The following is a 19,605-nucleotide window of genomic DNA, read 5'->3' as shown; positions in this document are numbered from 1 at the left end:
GAGAAACAGGCATTCTTACATGTTGTGAGTACATTCCTAAATTTTAGAAATTATATATATGTTCATATAAAATATATGATATATGCATATATATATATGATATATATGTAGATGCAAATTTTGATCATTATAATTAATCTAGCAAAATTGTGTGGGGGGAGTTCCCATTATAAAGACCTATGGGATTTTGTTGTGATATTTTTTAGAAGTGACAAAAAACCTTGAACAATTTTAAAGTTTTGAATTATTGCCATCTACACTATGAGATTTTCAACAATTTAAAGAATTAATTTAGGGTACTAGGGGTACCAGTTTAGAGTTTTGTCTGTTGGCCTTGAGTAATGTAAACAAGCAGAGCAAGTTTCAGAAATTTGTATGAAATCTTATATTATAACAATAATTCTTCTTTATAAAAGTATGTATCTGTTGGTGTGAAAGAATGCCAAGCTTTTAGCAATGCTTTGCTGTGTGAGGTATATTTTACTTTTGTAGGTTTAATGTGTTAAATGTTTTTTAAGCAGAAAATAAAGTAACAGAATATCAAGTTTAAAACAGTGTTTCCTATTTAGATGGATGATGGCTGGAAGTATAATGGAGATGTGGAAGGTAGTAAGAGAATCCAAAATAATTCATTCAACACACCTGCCCAGAAGCCTGACAATAGCCAGTTGGTCTCAAGCTCATCCAGCAAGAGCCAGGCAGCTGCAGGAGAAGGTGTGGTGAGGTTGCCCTCTCCTACACCGACCTTCTCATCTTTCTCCCAAGACCATACTGCCACTTCTAAAGCCACATTGTCTTTAATGTCAGGCCCAAACTCAGTGTCTGAGTCGGGAGAAGGAAGAAATTCACCACAAAGAGAGGTCTCCAGGTCCCAGGTGAGTTTGGGAAGGCTGTTTATCATTGCAGTTCAGGCACCTAAGGATTTATTTCTGGAAGCCATATTATTGACTGTTGAGTCTAGCTGGTAACATACAAAATGATGTTATGTTTATTTGTGACACTTTCAACTAACCCTTGTGATCTCTTTGTGTGAAAACCTAATGGACCAATCTCCTTGGGGTTTGTCTGGTATTTTCTCTCAAGTTCACATTTCAGCAAGAGTAACTTGGAAGGTTTTAGATACAGATATGATGTACATGTGGGTAAGCTTAGCCTCTTCCCAGGGAAACTAACTGGCCAGAAGGAGAAATCTGATATATGCTAGCCTCTAGGAACATAGCAATTTTTTCCTCTTTTATCTTAACCTCCTACTGACTTTTAATATTAATTTCTACTTTAGAATGTGCAGAAGTTTGGGTTGTGCATTGTCTCTTAATGGAATATTGAGGCTTAGTTACAGTATAATATAATGATTGTGATCCTTAACATTCGGAGTCCAAACAAAATATGCCATCAGATGAAGATTTGTTGTTTTTCCTATTTAAAATCCTGATGGAGGGGCTGAGGGTGTGGCTCAGTGGCAGAAGAGCACTTGTCTAGCATGTGTGAGTCACTGGGTTTGATTCTCAACATTGCATATAAATAAGTAAAATAAAGGTCCATTGACAACTAAAAAAATGTTAAAAACCCTTATGGTTAACTTTTAAGAGAATTATGTAATAAATGCTCTTTTAGTGAAACATACTAAAAGTATTTGCAATCAAACAGAAAGCTTTTCTCTTTTAGAAAAAAATCTCATTAAGCAACTTGTTAGTTGTAAGAACCCTTTAGCATGGAGGAACTTTGTGGTTCTTTGGCTTGGTCTGGAACTCTCTTATCTAGCTGAATGAAAGACCAAGTATATGACTTGGGGTAAGTAAGTATTGTTAGATTTTTATTTGTATAGAAAAGCTTTAAAAACTTAAAATAAATTTTCCTTTTTAAATTTTCTTATTATAAGGTACTATATGCCTAAGAAAAATTGGAAGTGTATGAAGAATAAAGAATAAAAATCTCTCAGGGGCTGGGTAGAGCGCTTGCCTCGCTCATGCAAGACCCTGGGTTCGATCCTCAGTACCACATACAAAAATAAATAAGTGAAATAAAGGTATTGTGTCCAACTACAACTAAAAAATAAATGTTTAAAAAAAAAACTCTCTTGGGGCTGGAATTGTGGCTCAGCTGTAGAGCGCTCGCCTAGGATGGGCGGGACCCGGGTTCAATTCTCAGCACCACATAAAAGTAAAGGCATTGTGTTGTGTCCATCTACAAAAAAGATTCGTATTCTCTCTCTCTCTCTCTCTCTCTCTCTCTCTCTCTCTCTCTCTCTCTCTCTTTCTTTAAAAAAAAATCTCATAATTCCGTCATTAAGAAATAATCACTGTTAACGTTTAGGGTTTTTTTTCTTTCAATTTTTCCCATGCATATTTACAAACATATGCCTAAAAGCAATTTCTTCAGCTTGCAGAATTATTAGTTGTAAATTATTTTGTTATATTTTTAAGTAGTTGGAAATATGTAATTAGCATTATAGATTTCAAGTGGAAAAGAACAATGGCCTGTATTATACTTGAGGGACATAAGGTACCAGTGGATGAATAAAAAAAACAGAGGCAAGGTATCTTTTGTTTTATGGACTTGTATGTTTGCCTCCACCTATCAAACAACAAACTGAATAGAACAGCCTGATTGATGTGTTGCATGCAAGGTGATGGGACCTCCCTCAGGGTGGCAGCTGACAAGCCTCATCCAGGGATGAAAGAAAAGAAGCTACATGTGGTGTGTGGGTATGTTCCAAGCTATTGCAGCTCAGAGGAGGCCAAATCCATGTGACATTGTTTCAGATTTCATTAATAATGGATTTGTGCTCTTTTGACACCAAACTCGAAATAGTATTCCACCAGGAAAAATTATTTTTAAAATTATTTTTAACTTTGGAACTCTTGGAATTCTTGAACATTGGTATATTTCATCTGGTGATGTACCCATGTATGATGCTTTGGGTATTCATTTTTGTCCTAATGGAAAAGTAGCCTATGGAGTTTACTAATTTAGAGGATATGAAAGCCTGATGAGGAATATGTAAAGGGCCTTGTACAACATTCTTCCAAACTTTCCTTCAAACTCCAGAACCTCTAGGTGTTCAGAGAACAGCAGAATCAAAAATAGTATGTGACTGAATGTATAGATATTTTGGTAGATGGGTGAAAGGGTGTTCTTCTGATCTTCTTTCTCTTTCCCATCTTGCACTTTGCTGGTAGTGTGCTTGCATGTCTTTCTCTACAGTCTTGATCAGTGTTTCTCCTGTCTATCCCAGCTGCCACTACCCTAATTCAGGTTCGTTTTCTGCAAATGCATGTTTTGGAAGTAGTCAGATGGTTGTGCATTTCATATAAGACTGTTGATCAGATTCATTTGTCTTGATGTCAGGCTAGGCTTAGTTATTTCTGTGCTCCAGAGAAACTGTATGATGTCAGCACCATCATTGTTACCCCAATTTTATAGTTGTGAAATTTGATGCATGCAATGGTCGTGTTACTTGTCCAAGGCCATACATGATACCAAATGGTAGAGTTAGGATTTGAACCCAGGCAGTCTGATCCAAGATTGGTGACATCATGCTATGTCATAGGGAAGTGGGGGTGATTGAGTTACACAAGTAGAGCTGACATTTTTCTTGGGCACATCATATACTTTCTTGACACATTTTATTTGTTTTTATTATTACCCCATGTGAAAATGTTGGCCTCACCTATCCCTGCTGTTTTATGTCCTTTTGTTCCTTCAGAGCCTAGGAGAACTGCTTCCTTCATGAATCAAGATGTCACATCTCCCTAGCTGGAAATTGAACTGTGCAGTCCTTAAAGTTTGATTTGTTAGATTCTTCCTTGCTCCATATATTTAGGTGTTCCCTTTTCAGGCATAATTCTCTGTGCCTTCCATATAGCCTTTGTGTATCACTGGCAATTAATATTAATTTGAACTGCATTCAAGGCCTTGATTACTGCTAAAGTATGAACTTGATCCAGATGGTAATTTAGTGTGGGAATTTAAAGATTAAGGAGTGTCTAAGGAATGTAAGCTTTGTGATGTTATAGAAAATTATTTTAAGAAAGCAGACTCTGCAGGTGAGACTTGTTAGGAACCCATCACAGAATTGTGGTTATAAGGTGGTTTTTGCCATAAAGAAGGAAAAACATAATGAAGGAAAGAACTTAATGTGGCCTCATTTACAGTTTGCCCACAGGAATTTCCTTTCCCTCTCCATTGCTGAGATGGGATTTTTGTTTTCTCCCCTCTGTCCCCCATCTCCCTTGCCAATCTGGACTGTCAGGGCCATTCTGGGGATGACCCAAGGAAAGAGAAGCGCGGGTAGTATGACTCTGAGCTGTTCTTCCTTCTTGAGCTGCCTCCCAGATATGGCTTTCATAATTTTTCCCTAAAACTGCTTACAGGTTTCCTTTTTCTTTTCTGTCCTTTCAGAATTCTCTTATCTTATATCCAACAAAAAACCACTGCCCTTCTAAAACCTCTGCTCCAGACATTTTAAAAACAGTACCTTAAAGTAGGATGGTGGGTATGGAAGGAAGCAAGCTTTATACACATCTCTTTCCTGATCTCAAGCCTGTAAGTGCCTATTTTAAGTAGCCAGAGCTTTTCTTATCAAAGGCTTTGTACCCAGCATTTTACTTGTCTTGTCATTTCATGAGACCCTGTTCTGTAGGGTAGAAAGTAAGTCTGTCTTTCTCCCTATTAGCACTGTGCTTGCAACTGTAAATCATTGTTGAATGCTGCATGAGTCAGCTGGGCTTTAGAACTAAGTGTGTGAGAGTTAAATAGGATTTTCTTTAGTTGGGTTTTCTTTTAGTTTGGAAACTGTTTAGCCAGTGCATATGTCATATTTAATGTTGTTTCTATGGAAAAAGAAAATAATTACTAGGCATCAACTATGTGCCTTGGTACCTTTTAAATATTTTATTTAATCCCTTTAATAACCTTCAAAGTAGGTAGTGTTATCCTAGTTTTGCTAGTGAAGTACTTGAGATTTGAGTTATGTGACTTGCCCGAGGCTGGTAAAATGCTTAGGCCACATACATAATTTCTCTGATCCTAGATTTTTTATTATAAAAATTTTGTTTATTTATATATGACAGCAGAATGCATTATAATTCTTATTAACATATAGAACACAATTTTTCATATCTCTGATTATATACAAAGTATATTCACACCAATTCGTGTCTTCATACATGTACTTTGGATAATGATATTCATCACATTCCATCATTGCTAACCCCATGTCCCCTCCCTTCCCCTCCCACCCCTCTGTCCTAGAATTCGTCTATTCCTCCCATGCTCCCCCTCCCTATCCACTATGAATCAGCCTCCTTATATCAGAGAAAATATTCAGCATTTGTTTTTTTGGGATTGGCTAACTTCACTTCGAATTATCTTCTCCAACTCCACCCATTTACTTGCAATGCCATGATTTTATTCACTTTTATTGCTGAGTAGTATTCCTTTATATATATATGTATGCCACATTTTTTTTTCCACTCATCTATTGAAGGGCATCTAGGTTGGTTTCACAGTTTAGTTATTGTGAATTGTGCTGCTATAAACATTGATGTGGCTGTGACCCTGTAGTATGCTGTTTTTAAGTCCTTTGGGTATAGACTGAGGAGAGGGATAGTTGGGTCAAATGGTGGTTCCATTCCCAGTTTTCCAAGGAATCTCCATACTGCTTTCCATATTGGCTGCACTAATTTGCAGTCCCACCAGCAGTATATGAATGTACCTTTTCCCCCCATATCCTTGCCAACACTTATTGTTGTTTGTCTTCATAATAGCTGCCATTCTGACTGGAGTGAGGTGAAATCTTAGGGTAATTTTGATTTGCATTTCTCTAATTGCTAGTGATGATGAAAATTTTTTCATATATTTGTTGATTGTATATCATCTTCTGAGAAGTGTCTGTTCATATCCTTGGCCCATTTATTGATGGGGTTATTTGTTTTTTTGGTGCTTAGCTTTTTGAGTTCTTTATACACCCTAGAGATTAGTGCTCTGTCTGATGTGTGAGGGGTAAAGATTTGCTCCCAAGATATAAGCTCTCTGTTAATCTCACAGATTGTTTCTTTTGCTGAGAAGAAAATTTTTAGTTTTGAGTTCATCCCATTTATTGATTATTGATTTTAATTCTTACTTCAAAGAAGTCTTATTAAGGAAGTTGGGTCCTAGTCCCACATTATGGAGATCAGGGCCTACTTTTTCTTCTATTAGACGCAGGGTCTCTGGTTTTATTCCTAGGTCTTTGATTCATTTGAGTTAAGTTTTGTGTATGGTGAGAGATAGGGGTTTAATCTCATTTTGTTGCATATGGATTTTCAGTTTTCCCAGCACCATTTGTTGAGGAGGCTATCTTTTCTCCAGTGGATGTTTTTGGTGCCTTTGTCTAGTACAAGATAATTTTACTTTTGTGGGATAGTCTTTGTGTCTTCTATTCTGTACCATTGGTCTACCAGTCTGCTTTGGTGCCAATACCATGTTGCTTTTGTTACTTTTGCTCTATAGTATAGTTTAAGGTCTGGAATAGTGATGCCACCTGCTTCACTCTTTTTGCTAAGGATTGCTTTGGCTATTATGAGTCTCTTATTTTTCCAGATGAATTTTATGACTGCTTTTTCTATTTCTATGAGGAATGTCATTGGGATTTTGATTGGAATTGCATTAAATCTGTATAGTGCTTTTGGTAGTATGGTCATTTTGACAATATTAATTCTGCCTATTCAATAGCAAGGTAGATTTTTCCATCTTCTGTGGTCTTCTTTGATTTCTTTTTTTTAGGGTTCTGTAATTTTTATTATATAGATCTTTCACCTCTTTTGTTGAGATGATTCCCAAGTATTTTATTTATTTATTTTGAGGCTAATGTAAATGGGGTAGTTTTCCTCATTTACCTTTCAGAGGATTTGTCACTGATATACAGAAATGCCTTTGATTTATGGGTGTTAATTTTATATCCTACTACTTTGCTGGTCCTAAATTTTTTAATTAAATATTTTTTTAGTTGTAGATGGACACAATGCCTGTTTTCCTACCTTTCTTCCTTCCTTTTAATGTGGTGCTGAGGATCCAACCCAGTACCTCACATGTGCTAATAAGCAAGTATTCTACCACTGAGTCACAACACCAGCCCTCTGATCCTAAATTTTAATTAAATATATATGAAATACTTATGAAAAATATAAAATGAGAACTGCCCTATATATTGTTAAAACACCAAATGTTGACTTATTTTAACTTTGGATATTTTTTAGAATTTTAGAACTAGTAGGAATTGAGATATCTTCTGGTCCATAAAGATAAAATCATTTTGAGGAAAGGTGGTATATATTTGTTGAAAATTAAACCATAACTGAGTCTGTGTCTGAAATGCAGGATTTAAAATCTATCAAATAGGCAATAGGAGCTACCAGCAGTTTTAAAATTGGGTTTGATATAATAATCAACATGTTCTGTGACTGATATTCTGGCCACTGTGGGGAAGGTAGAGGAGACGTGCAGGGGGCTGGAGAGATAGTTAAGAGGTGACCACAGGAGATGGGGAACCAAGTCTGAACTAAGATGACAGCCGGAGGGAGGGTGGGAAGGATGGAGCAATTCAGGTGGATTTATGGGTTGTGAACTTGATATTACTTTATTAAAAATCATGTGTGTGGGGCTAGGGTTGTGGCTTAGTGGTAGTGCACTTGTCCAGTATGCGAGTGGCCCCTGGGTTTAATTCCCAGCACCACATATAAATAAATAAAATAAAGGGCCATCAACAACTAAAAAAAAAAAAAAGTTTAAAAAAAAATCGTGTGTGTGTGTGTGTTGGAAAGTGTGTGGTTTGTTGTGTGAAGTTTGGGGAAGCCAGAAGAACAGGGCCTAGGAAGAATCCAGTGTTTTTAACTCAAGCAACTGGTAGTTAGTGATGCAGTTACCCAAGATTTGAAAAACAAGAAGTGGAAGAGCCGGTTTGGGGAGGAAGATAATGAATTTTAATTTTAGAACTGTTGGATTTAAATCATGGTTGGATTCATGGCAGTTAATGCTTTTTCTCAAACATGTAGTGAAAATGGTTAGAGGGCAGTTGCAACTGGGGAACAACAGCAAAATGAAAGTAGGAGAGAAAGAAGAGGAGCAGCCTATGGGGAACAGAGAAGTGGCCACAGAGATGTGGTGGGGGAGCAAGAGAAACTGGGGTAGTGGGTGACTTAGAAGACTCTTTCCCAAAAATAGAGATCCTTGGCAGTGCCTGCTGTGAAGCCTGAGGTGACCTGGGATGAAGACTGAAGTGGGCTTTGGCTGGAGGATAAGCTTGGAAGGCACTGTGTAAATTGGTAGGGGTGGAAACACCACCTGCCTCTTTGGAAGGAGAATGGTGTGGAGGATGGAGGAAAAGACTTAGATGTCTCTTTGAGAGAAATTAGCCCTGGGCCATAATTTGAAGGTTGTTTACCTCAGCTTTCTGTCATTGTGACAAATAACCTGAGATAACTGAAAAGGAGGAAAGGTTTATTTTGGCTCATGTTTTCAGTGGTTTAGTCTATGGTTATTGGCCATGTAACTTTGGGTCTGTGGTAAGACAGAATATCATGTTCGGTAGGGGTGTGTGGTGGACCCAAGTTGCTTACTTTGTAGCAGTGTGAAAGCCAAGAAAGAGAGAGGAGGGGCTGGGTCCCTATTGTCCCTCAAGGGGATGCTCCCAATAACCTAACTTCCTGTAGCTAGCCCCACCTCCTAAAAGCTCTGCTACCTCCCAATAACACCACAGGCTAATGTCCAAATATTTAACTCATGAGCCTTTGGGGGAACATTCCAGTTCCAAACTGTAGCCGAGTTGTATCCCACTAAATCCCTGAAAGACACTAAAGAACCACGTGGACACCAATCCAAAGATTGTGTTTCCTCTGTCATTCCTGACTTTACAATCCAAATCTATTTTTAGTGTTCATTTTCTCAAATAAATAGGCTTCCTTTAAGTCAACAAATTTGTCTAATTGAAAAAGTCAGAATAGTTTTGTACTTGATAAAACGTAAGATTGACTCTGTTCTTTATTAATTCCCTTCTGTGGTGACATGAGAATCTTAACTCAGCAGATCTAGGAAAAATAAATGTTACTCTTATGTTGCAGATCATTTTGTTTTTCTTTAAAAATTTAGAATCTTCTGTTTCATCAGGCTAACGGTGGCCTAATCTTAGCTTTCATTATATCTCTGTGTTTAAACTGTATTTAATTTGAGGGAATTTGATTTTATTTTAGATGCTGCGATGTTGGTAGAGAACATCTCAGCATCTCTTTTCTGGCATGGAGAGCTGAAACCACTTGATAATTCTTCATCAGTCACAAGAATCTAGGTTTCCCCAGTAATTTATAATCTTGTTCCATCCATTGAAAAGATAATTCCCCCATTATCAACTTGTGACACTCAGCTCCTTTGTAAGATGCTTACCTGCCATATATTTTGTAGAGAAAAATAAGGAAGTAGAAATCCTACCTGAAATCATTGTTTAGTGGCTGGGGTTGTGGCTCAGCAGTAGAGCACTCACCTAGTGCATGTGGGGCCCTGGGTTCGATCCTCAGCACCACATATAAAAAATAAATAAATAAATAGAATGAAGGTATTGTGTCCATCTACAACTAAAAAATATTTTTAAAAAATCATTGTTGGATCATTTTATGTTTAATATAACCATAGATATGTTCACATGCAAGGCATTTCAGAGATAATCTACTGAAAGAAAGCATGTGCAGAGGTGCTTCAGGGAGTGTCACAAGGGAGAGGCTATATAAGCAGGACTCTACAAGCCTTGTCCTGAGCTGTAGTTATAATACTTTCTGTATATTGTTTTGGGGAGGAAGCAGCCTGAATAAGATTTTCATTTGAAAGTAGGGTTTTGAAAGTAAAAAATACTTGAAAACGATTGTCATAGTGACAGAGAGAGGCTCTACCAAGCTCAGTGACATACCTGAGATCACCTGGTTATTGACAGGAATGCACCTGTTATTGCCCACATGGCAAGGGTCAGTACAACAGTCTGCCAGACTGTAACTACAGTCTCCCTTGTTAACAGTTTGAGAGAGGTGGTTTTAACATGTTCAGAGACTTATTCATTTCCATAAGAACAGCCTTTAGTGGGGTGGTTCTTCTGATCTAATGTAATTGTGAATCTCTTCCCTTTGTGGCTCAGGCTCATTCTCCTTTAGCCTATATTTGGTAGAAAAGGCTAATGTTCACTTGCTGTCTCCCAGAGTATGTAGTTGGAGACTATTTAGTAAAACTCTATCCTGTTTTTTATTCTTCATGCTGAAAAACCTCAATTAGTGTTTTGAATATCTAGCCCATTGTTTATCTCTGTGTTCTTATATAGCAATAAATTCTACATTTTAATTGGCTCTAAGTCAGATTTTTTTTTTGTGTATAAGCGTGATCACTTATTTTCATCACCACATGTGAAGATGACCACTTTTTTCATTTAGTCACTCTAAAATTTAAGTGTACTATGCTTTTTGTTTAGAATTAACCAGTTATTTTTTTCTATTCTTAGTAAAGGTTTTTTTTTTTTATATTCAGATTGGTATTCATGAGACTTATTATTAATGAATGTTATGACTACATCTGGACAACCCTATTTAAACTGCCTTTTGCAAAGGGCTTTCTGTTGAAAACTTTTCTATATTATTAGCAGCATGTTTTTTCTTGCTAAAAAAAAAATCCTGTACTCATTCTTGAATTGTTAGTAATTATTTCTTGAGAACAACAATTGTGCCTAAGTCATCTGTATTTTCCAAAGTTCTAAGTACTTTGTCTTGTACAGAATAAAGGCACAAGTGTAGAAAAAATAAATAATTTTATAACACATTTATGTGTCCATCTGGCATAGCAAGTCATTGATTCTTTATTCAGTGCCTTCCTTGTTTTTCTTTTTTACTTCTCCTTGTTTTTTTTTTTTTTTTTGGTCCTGGTAAGGGGTATTCAACCCAAGGATGCTGTACTGCTGAGCTATATCCCCAGCACTTTTTCATTTTGAGACAAGATCTTGCTAAGTTGCTGAGGCAGGCCTTGAACTTTTGATCCTCTTGCCTCAGCCTCCCAGGTTGCTGGGATTACAGGTGTGCACCATATGCCTGGCCCTTGCCTTTCTTTTAATTCTTAGATTCTCTTCCAAGTTTCTTCCAGAATGTGGTCACTTGAATTTTAAACTTGTTTTATGGGTGGAGAAACTTAGGCAAAAATTTTTATTACTTGCCCATGGGCCCTAGGTTTGGATTTAACTGCCAAATTAAAATGAAGAATGAGTAGGTTATCTTCTTGAGTCAAATAGCTTTAGGAAGAACTTTTTAAAATAAGTTTATTATAAAATACAGAACTAAAGGACTACTCTGGTAAGCTCATTATATTAAAATCTATGTCTTTTTTACAGAGTAAAATATGTAAATCATAAAAGGTGAAGTTTTCGCAATTTACTGAGTTTACTATAAAACTGAAATCTGGTTTAGAAAATGATTTAAGAAAGTCCTGGGAAATGTAAGAATTTAGGATGTGTTTTTGGGTGGTGAACATGAAATTACAGAAGTGGAAATAGAATTCTGCCTTTTGCTGAACGGGCTATCATTCTTGGACATTTATAGGCTGATGTTATTTCTGTGAAGTCATGATCTGTTGCTCAGGATGTCTCATAGTGATCCTCTTGGCATCTTAGAGATTCTCTTGGATGATAGCATTGTGCATTTTGCAGCATGTGTAGCAGCTATGCTTTATCATCATGTCCTTGTGTGGCAGTTGAACAAACAAAAATGCCTTGTCAAATTTGAGATCCCAGCAAGGGGGATGGTAGTAGTCCTTGATGGGACACCACTGGTAGATGAATTATGTGTCTATAAACCACTTGAAATTATTCAGCTAAATATGGTCAATATTGGAGGTAGGTTTTGTTTTATTTATAAATATGTTATTATTTTAAACATAAATTTAGCTAGGTGTGATGGTTCATGTCTGTAATGCCAGTTAACTCTGGAGGCTCAGGCAGTAGGATCAAAAGTTCAAGGCCAGCCTCAGCAACTTAGAGAGAGCCTGTCTCAAAATAAAATAGGGATGTGTGGTAAAGTGATCCTGGGTTCAATCCCTAGTGCCTAAATAACTAAATAAATAATGCAGATCACTATGCTTCATTCCGGGACAGCAAATAAGTGGTTTGTAAATTAGATTTTAGGCAAAACCCTATGATTTATCAATGACTAAGTGAATTATAGTATTATACAAAGAAAAATATTTATTCTTTTTTTTAAAAGAGAGAGTGAGAGAGAGGGAAGGAGAGAGAGAGAGAGAGAATTTTTAATATATATTTTTTTTAGTTTTTCAGCGGACACAACATCTTTGTTTGTATGTGGTGCTGAGGATCGAACCCGGGCCGCACACATGCCAGGCGAGCGCGCTACCGCTTGAGCTACATCCCCAGCCCAATATTTATTCTTGATAGATTTTTCCCTTATTTTAGCAGAAAAAGTAATAAACTTGGTGATACTTATATAAATAAGTATTTTATTATATTTATACTTTTATGAAGGCCAAGGAAGAAAGGATGAAGCTTTCGGTTTATGATGAAATAATTCAAGTGTGCTTTGTGTGCAGCTTCCCGTCTTGCCTGGATAGACTTTCCTCTGTGTGGGTGCCAGTGACACCTGATACCAGCGTTTCATGTTTTGTTTTCAGGATCAGTTCAGTGATATGAGAATCAGCATAAACCAGATGCCTGGGAACAGCCTTGACTTTGGGTTTACAATAAAATGGGATTTTTCCAGGATCTTTGTGGCATCAGTTGAGGAAGGTAAATCATAGATTTTACTCTACTGAACTGTCTTCTCCTTTGTTATCCTATCTTGGGGGGTGGGGGTGGGTGAGAATTGCAGAAATTGATTTGTTTGTTATAAGAGAAAAAAAATATATTTACTAATTCATTTTACTAATGTGAAAATTCATTAGTAAATAAAGATGTATCCTCTTCCCTGAGACTGTTAGCTGGGGTTGCAGATTCATACATTGTTTATTCCTATTGCCTAATTAATTTTAGTTTTGAAGAAGACTTTTTACAGAATTTTTCAATTTTAAGCTTATTTTTTTGAAATGCTAACAAATAGAATTTATTTGCAGATTTTGATTGAAATTTTTATCAGTAGCCATTGTGTTTGTTATTTAGTGGTTTTGGGGATTGAACCCAGGAATTGGCACCTGCTTGGCAGGCACTCCACTACAGACCTACTTTCCCAGCTGAATGTGGTGTTTTTTGCGCATACTAATATATCTATTGTTTATGGAGGCAAAAGGTCTTGAGATATTTGTAAAGGGATTACCTCCTCCACCCAGGATCATAACAAGTTAAACCCAGAAACTTTGCCAATTATTATTACAAGGCCTAAAATTAAAATGAGAGCTATTATATTTAAGAGGAAACCCTTGTTTATATACTTTAGCTACATAAAATTGCATGTCAACATTGATTTTTCTTTTGATTGCTTCAATTAGGTAGTGGTATTTTAGTTATGGTATTAATGTTATATAATATTAAGTGTCCTTATTTCTTTCTGCTCCCTTCCAGAGAGTATCAGATGTGCAAACTCAAAGTATAGTACATGTCACATTTAAAAATTTTTTAAAATAGTTGTACACAATACTTTTATTTTATTTTTTTTATGTGGTGCTGAGGATCCAACCCAGGGCCTCGAACATGCTAGGCAAGCACTCTACCACTGAGCCACAATCCCAGCCCATGTATCACATTTTTAACCTGAAAATAATTAAGACTTTCTTTGTCCTTAGGAGGTTAATAAATTTTATTGGATAGTGAACTTATCATTTCTCCTTTCAATATCAATGAAGATGCATACTACTAGAATTAAAAAAATGCCTTTGGTGCCTTGTTTGTTGCAAATACTCACCCCAAATATTTGATAGCTTAAAAAAAATCTAGTGACTCTTCTGCATCTGAAAACATTGAGAAGTTGTTAGTTGAGATTAAGATGTTATTTTTCCTTAATTTAAAGAAACAGTGACTAATAGACCATAAAGGATTTTAAGACAATTGATTGTTTAATTTACTTTATGTTAATTTTAGGTAGCCCAGCAGAATTTTCTCAGCTACACGTAGATGATGAGATTATTGCTGTTAACAACATCAAGTTTACATATAAGGATACAAAAGAGTGGGAGGAAACCATGGCTCGTGCTCGAGAAACTGGAAACCTAGTGATGGATGTCAGGCGCCATGGGAAGTCTGGTGAGTGAGTTTTACTGTGTCTGGCTTTCTAAGTTGGGAAACTGGTCTTTGGCAAGTGGTTGTAACAATTTGCTTTAATAATTTTGTGTTTTTTCATTTTACTTTGTTGCTTAAAAGCTTCTTGTTTTTATGTTGGAACAAATCTTGTATAATACCTCTTTCAGTATGCTGTCTGAAAACTCTTCATTAGCAAACTTACTGAATTCTACATTATATGACTAGTTTATATCCTGATTGGACTGAATGCAAACATCAATTCAATGCAAATGTAATTGCATTTGGAGTCATTTGTAAGGATGTTGAATATTAAGAAATACTGTGCTTTAACTTTCTCTGCAGTAGCGTAACTGCACTGGTATAAAAGCATGATTGGTCATATTCCTATTATTGTTCTCAAAGAACTTTCAGTATACATTTTCTATCATTGTATTTCTGAGTTCCCAGTTGAGGTTGGATGTGAAAGGGCATACCTACCATCTTATTACATAAAAATATAATATTTAGTCTTGGTTTATAGAAAGATTCAGTAAATTTGCTAGTCTTTTCATGACTAACATGATTTAACCTTTGTGTTTGGGAAGGTGATTCTTCTGCACACTACCTGATATGTCTGTCTGTCTGTCTTATATATGTGTGTTTTGTATATGTGCATTTCAGTAACTTTATTCTTTCCACATCATCATTTATGTGTACTCATTTCTTGATCTTCATGTGCCAATCAGATTGGGGCAAAGACCAGCCTTCCCTGCCATTTATACGGCATAAAACCCTCAATCTCACCAGTATGGCTACCAAAATTATAGGTTCACCTGAAACAAAGTGGATTGATACAACTTCTGGAATTTACAATTCAGACAAGTCTTCAGATTTATCAGTAACAACTGATTTCTCCGAAAGCCTTCAGAGCCCTACTGTAAGTATTTTGAGAACTAGGAGTATACTACAGAGACAAAGCCATGATATAGATTATATCTGCAGAAGAAAATTTATTTTTTAAGCAATTTAAATACCACATTTAAAACATAAGTAATTGAATAAGGTAATGTATAGTAAAGAGAATACAATGTATTTTTGAAAGTCATAAGGCCTTACCCATTAATGGGGTATTATTAGTGACTTATGTAATGGTAAATCAAAAGATCCCATAATGTTGTTTTGCAGGTATTTCTTACCGATCTTTCATCATTACAACAATCTCTCAGATCTCATGAATGTGAAGTAGCAATTATGTAAAATTATACACTAAAACTTTTCTATATGCTCTTTAGTCTTCACTGGCAAAGGGAATGTAGTCATTGTGTGCAATATAAAACCTCATCAAGCATTTTTAGTTCTTGTGTGGGTGTATTTGATAGGTAGACTTATGTGTGTGATTAAGATATAATCAGTTCCATTAATTGATTCTAAAATTATGCAGAATTTTTTTAGGTGTCAAATAATACTTTTTTATATAGGCTTTGAAAACAGTGTGTCTATTTAGAGTATGAATTGTTCATTTAAATTAATAATTTAAATTTGTAACTAAAACTTTTACTTAATAGAGATCTTGCTACATTCTGAAGCAACAATTTAAATGTTAGAGATTCCTATATGATCACTTTACTTAGTCATTAAGTTAAGCCAAATGGATTAAAGACTATTTTGTCCACCATATTTCTTAGAATGTTAATGTCTGATTAAACTTAAGGTCATCCTTGCCTGAAGCTAGTCATTAATCTTTCCACAAATAATGAAGAATAAGTCTCTACTACATGTAAAAAGCTTTTGAGGATCAATAGCCTTAAAACCAATCTTGTTAAAAGTTACTCTCTCTGATGAGAAATGAATTATTTAAGCTCAAAGTCCAATAGAAGAGAATATTAATTAGCATGTTTGTCCTTTCTAGTACACTGAATCCAAAGAAATCAATGGAATTCATGATGAAAGCAACACTATTGAATCAAAAGGTAAACATCACATTATCATTTACATCTGTAATGTAGAAAAAGTCATAGCTCCCAAGTTCTGCTATTCTAAAATTAATTTCATTGAGAGAAAAACTGATCCACTGCAAGTTGAAACTAAAAGGTTAGCACACAGATCCAATTGCAAACAGGTGGAAGGGCGTTTGATTCCAGCGTTAAATAGTTCAGGAACTGCAAACAAAACTTTGGCAGCATGTTCTGGGTGCCTGTGTGCCTAAGCCAAGTAAGAACAGGTTTTCCTGAGACCAGCAGCTTTCTGGCTGTGGCATGCTGGCAAAGGAAATCTTCATTAAATAAAAAACAATGAATGAAGTTTCCTTTTTCCCTTTATTGTTGTGAAAGAGACAAACTTGGACACAGCTAATCTTAATAGAGAACTGCCAATTGTAGTAACAGTTGTTAGTGGTCACACTCCTTATTTTAAAAAAAAGGCACAATATCTAGGGAAATTTGGAGTTATCATTCTCTTTCTTTTTCTGCTCAGACACAAATAATTTAGCTATTGTACACCATGTACCATTCTTCAGGCATACAAAATACACAACAAAGATCTCTCTGATCAACATGACGGGGAAGGATACCCAAAGAAGATGAAGCTTCATTTACCATAAAATCAGGCTGCCAAGAATGGGATGGATTTGTATAGTGTTTGTTAACTTTCCCACTTTATTGTACACTATATCAAATCCAACCTAAATTTATAAATTTCCTTTCCCTCATTGATTATTTCTCTTTATATTTCATTTCCAATAGAAATGACTATATTTTATTTTTTTTTAAATTTATTTTTTAATCAAAGGAAGTTTTAAAACAAGCATTTCTTATTTTTCTTCCTGATACCAAATCTCTAAAGCATCTTGGTCCTCTTCTGCCAGTGGCCCAGGCAGAGCCAACTGATAAAGACATCTAATGCTTTAGTGACAGTAGGACTATACGCAGGCCCTGCCATTTGAAGATTTTGTTTAGAAAAATAAACAGCAACTAGTATGAAGTAATAATCACATTTATATTTTATGCCATACTCTTGTCACAGATATGTGGGAGAAGTCACTGTTTTCTAATTTTTTTGATTAAAGTTCATTTTGTCTAAGTTAGCAGCTACAAGATCTTGAAAACTAGAGCAAAATATTTTAGATTGAAAAAAATCATAATTTCAGCATTTGTTTTCATTTGATCTTCCTGTAGCTATTATTTATTTTGTTGTCCTCCTCCTCCCCAATAATTTTCAGTTCTTATTCATCAGTGTTATGAAAATTCTTTGGCAGAAAAAATGTTAGATTGATTAACTTAAGCAAAATGTGTTAATTTTTATTTCCCTAAAGCTTTGTGACCTAGCACGGACTGTATGACTTTCACAGCAGTGAAAGTATGAATGTTGTCTATTAAAATTTATTAATGAAGATATTTTTTGTTCCTTTTACTAATTTAAATGTAATATAGACTACTAAAATATATGTGTTTGTATCCCTTGAAATAATTCATGTTTTCTGTGGCTGTTAGTTTTGTCATTAAAAAAAAATTGATACAGATTTGAAAGGTGTGTCAGGTATCATTTAATTTACCAGTGGTGAGAAATTAAAATGAATGATATGATATGGTATTTATTATTATTATTATTTTTATTTTCCAACTAGCATCTGAACCCATTTCTTTGAAAAACTTAAAAAGACGATCACAATTTTTTGAACAAGGTAAACCACAAAGCTAATAGTATGTTCCCTTTCATGGACTTGTTTTCATTCTCCATTCTTCTGATGGTCTGTGGTTCTGGGAACTGAGCCTCTTCAGTTTAGCTGTCATTATGACCCAGCAACATAACCCATTTCCATTCTTTCCCTAGGCTCATCAGGCTTTTCTTACAGTTCATGGGTCTACCTCTGTGGTAATGGGTCTTTGTGTGTCCTTTGTATAGCTATAAAGGTTTTTTCTCTTTTAACTGATTAAAAAATAAATAAAAACAAAAAACTGAGATGCTGTTAAACACACATGTCTTTCCACTGGGTGGTAACAGTAAGAAATGAGGAGTTTCATTTAAATCTTACTACTTTCTACAAATTGCATAATGTTACACTACACCAACATACAATTGACCAATCTTTAAAAACTGACCTGTTTTTGGTTGTGAAAATGCTCTGAATAAAGAGTAGAATTATTTGTTGCTATGGGATGGTGGCTTTGGAATGTCAATGTGACTTCAAAGTAATAAATTAATTTGAGTTGCATCTGAGGACAGGTGCATTTTGGGCTTCTTGATGTTGGTGTAGGGTGGGCAGGGCTGTTTCACAAATACGTGATGCATGTGACATTTCCTCCCTTTCACGATTGTCGGTTGCTCTGTCTCATGAATGCAATTTGAGCTCTGTTTTTTGCTATGAAGAACTTAAAAGTAATGTTCAACATTCGAGATGCAACAGCTGGAGCAGATTGTGCTGTTGTTGTCTAAAATGTTATTCTTCCTTTTAAGATTACTGAAACACAAACCTGTCTTATAACATGATACTGGACTTGTGTATATTGTGTTAATCACCTACTGTTCTTCCTTTGGTGGGTGAAGGTCACTTTTTAACCAGAAATAGCTTGCATGTCTGTTTTTGTCAGTATCCTTAGTGTTTTGGTTCATCTTTTAAATTAAACTATTGTTTTCTATGGTTATTTAAGTGAAATAATATTATACTCCTACTCAAATTGGCCAAAATAAAATAATTTCTTTTCTATCTTGATTCTAATTTTGATTTTATTTTCTTCAGTAAACTATTCTGGGAAGACCATTTTTCTGTCTCAAAGCAGTTTTCTTAAAAAAATTACAGAAGGAAATACTTTAACAACTGAGGTTTCAGGAAAATTTACAAATAGCGTATACTAATATATTTTCTGAAAGTTTACATTTTTATGATTATTGTATTATGTACAGACACATACTTATGTAGGCTTCTAAGGATAAAAATAATAAGAATGTGCCCTGAAGTTCAAACATGAAACTTGACTACTTGTTTTGCAAATGATAGTAAAGTTACATGTTCTTGAATATGTTGTAGTGGCACGTTTTTTTTTTTTTTTTTTTTAATGACTTGTAGCTGTCATACTACAATTACACAGTTGCAAGTAAATAACTGAATTTGTTATATGTTATAACATTTGAGATTCTTTTTTTTCTGTTAGACCAAACTGTGAGATCTTTTATTCTTTTAGTAATAAAAGAACCCTAAAATGCTTTCAGGATGTCCATTGATTCAGCTCTGGTATCTGGAGCTAGTGTGTGCCTTTGGCACCCCTGGATAATCTTCTTGTTATTGGCTTTGAATTTGAAGAATAACAAATGAAACTAAAGGGAAAAAAGGATATATTGACTTGTTTTAAAAAAGTTTATGTCACTTAGTATACTGACATAGGGATAGTTAGGAT

The 19,605-nt window shown here is 35.3% G+C and overlaps 1 protein-coding gene across 11 annotated transcripts in view; it reads left to right on the top strand.

The window, feature by feature from the left end:
* Positions 1–19,605, top strand: part of Lmo7 (LIM domain 7) — a 217,287-nt gene that overhangs the window by 181,432 nt on the left and 16,250 nt on the right. For 6 of the 11 annotated variants that reach the window (XM_046449439.2, XM_046449443.2, XM_046449445.2 and 3 more), the window contains 6 exons: positions 570–875; positions 12,679–12,793; positions 14,078–14,239; positions 14,962–15,152; positions 16,125–16,185; positions 17,838–17,894. In XM_046449439.2, coding sequence (XP_046305395.1) covers positions 570–875; positions 12,679–12,793; positions 14,078–14,239; positions 14,962–15,152; positions 16,125–16,185; positions 17,838–17,894 — 892 coding nt within the window. The remainder of the gene's footprint in view (positions 1–569; positions 876–12,678; positions 12,794–14,077; positions 14,240–14,961; positions 15,153–16,124; positions 16,186–17,837; positions 17,895–19,605) is intronic. The other 5 variants (XM_046449441.2, XM_046449446.2, XM_046449447.2 and 2 more) reach the window with 2 other exon arrangements.

Source organism: Marmota monax, unplaced genomic scaffold, assembly GCF_021218885.2.
Source record: "Marmota monax isolate L192 unplaced genomic scaffold, Marmota_monax_Labrador192_F-V1.1 WCK01_AAM20220418_F8-fsc00137, whole genome shotgun sequence".
NCBI classification, from domain to species: Eukaryota; Metazoa; Chordata; class Mammalia; order Rodentia; family Sciuridae; genus Marmota; species Marmota monax.
Note: the sequence above shows the minus strand (reverse complement) of the source record. Positions and strands in the feature narration are given on the sequence as shown.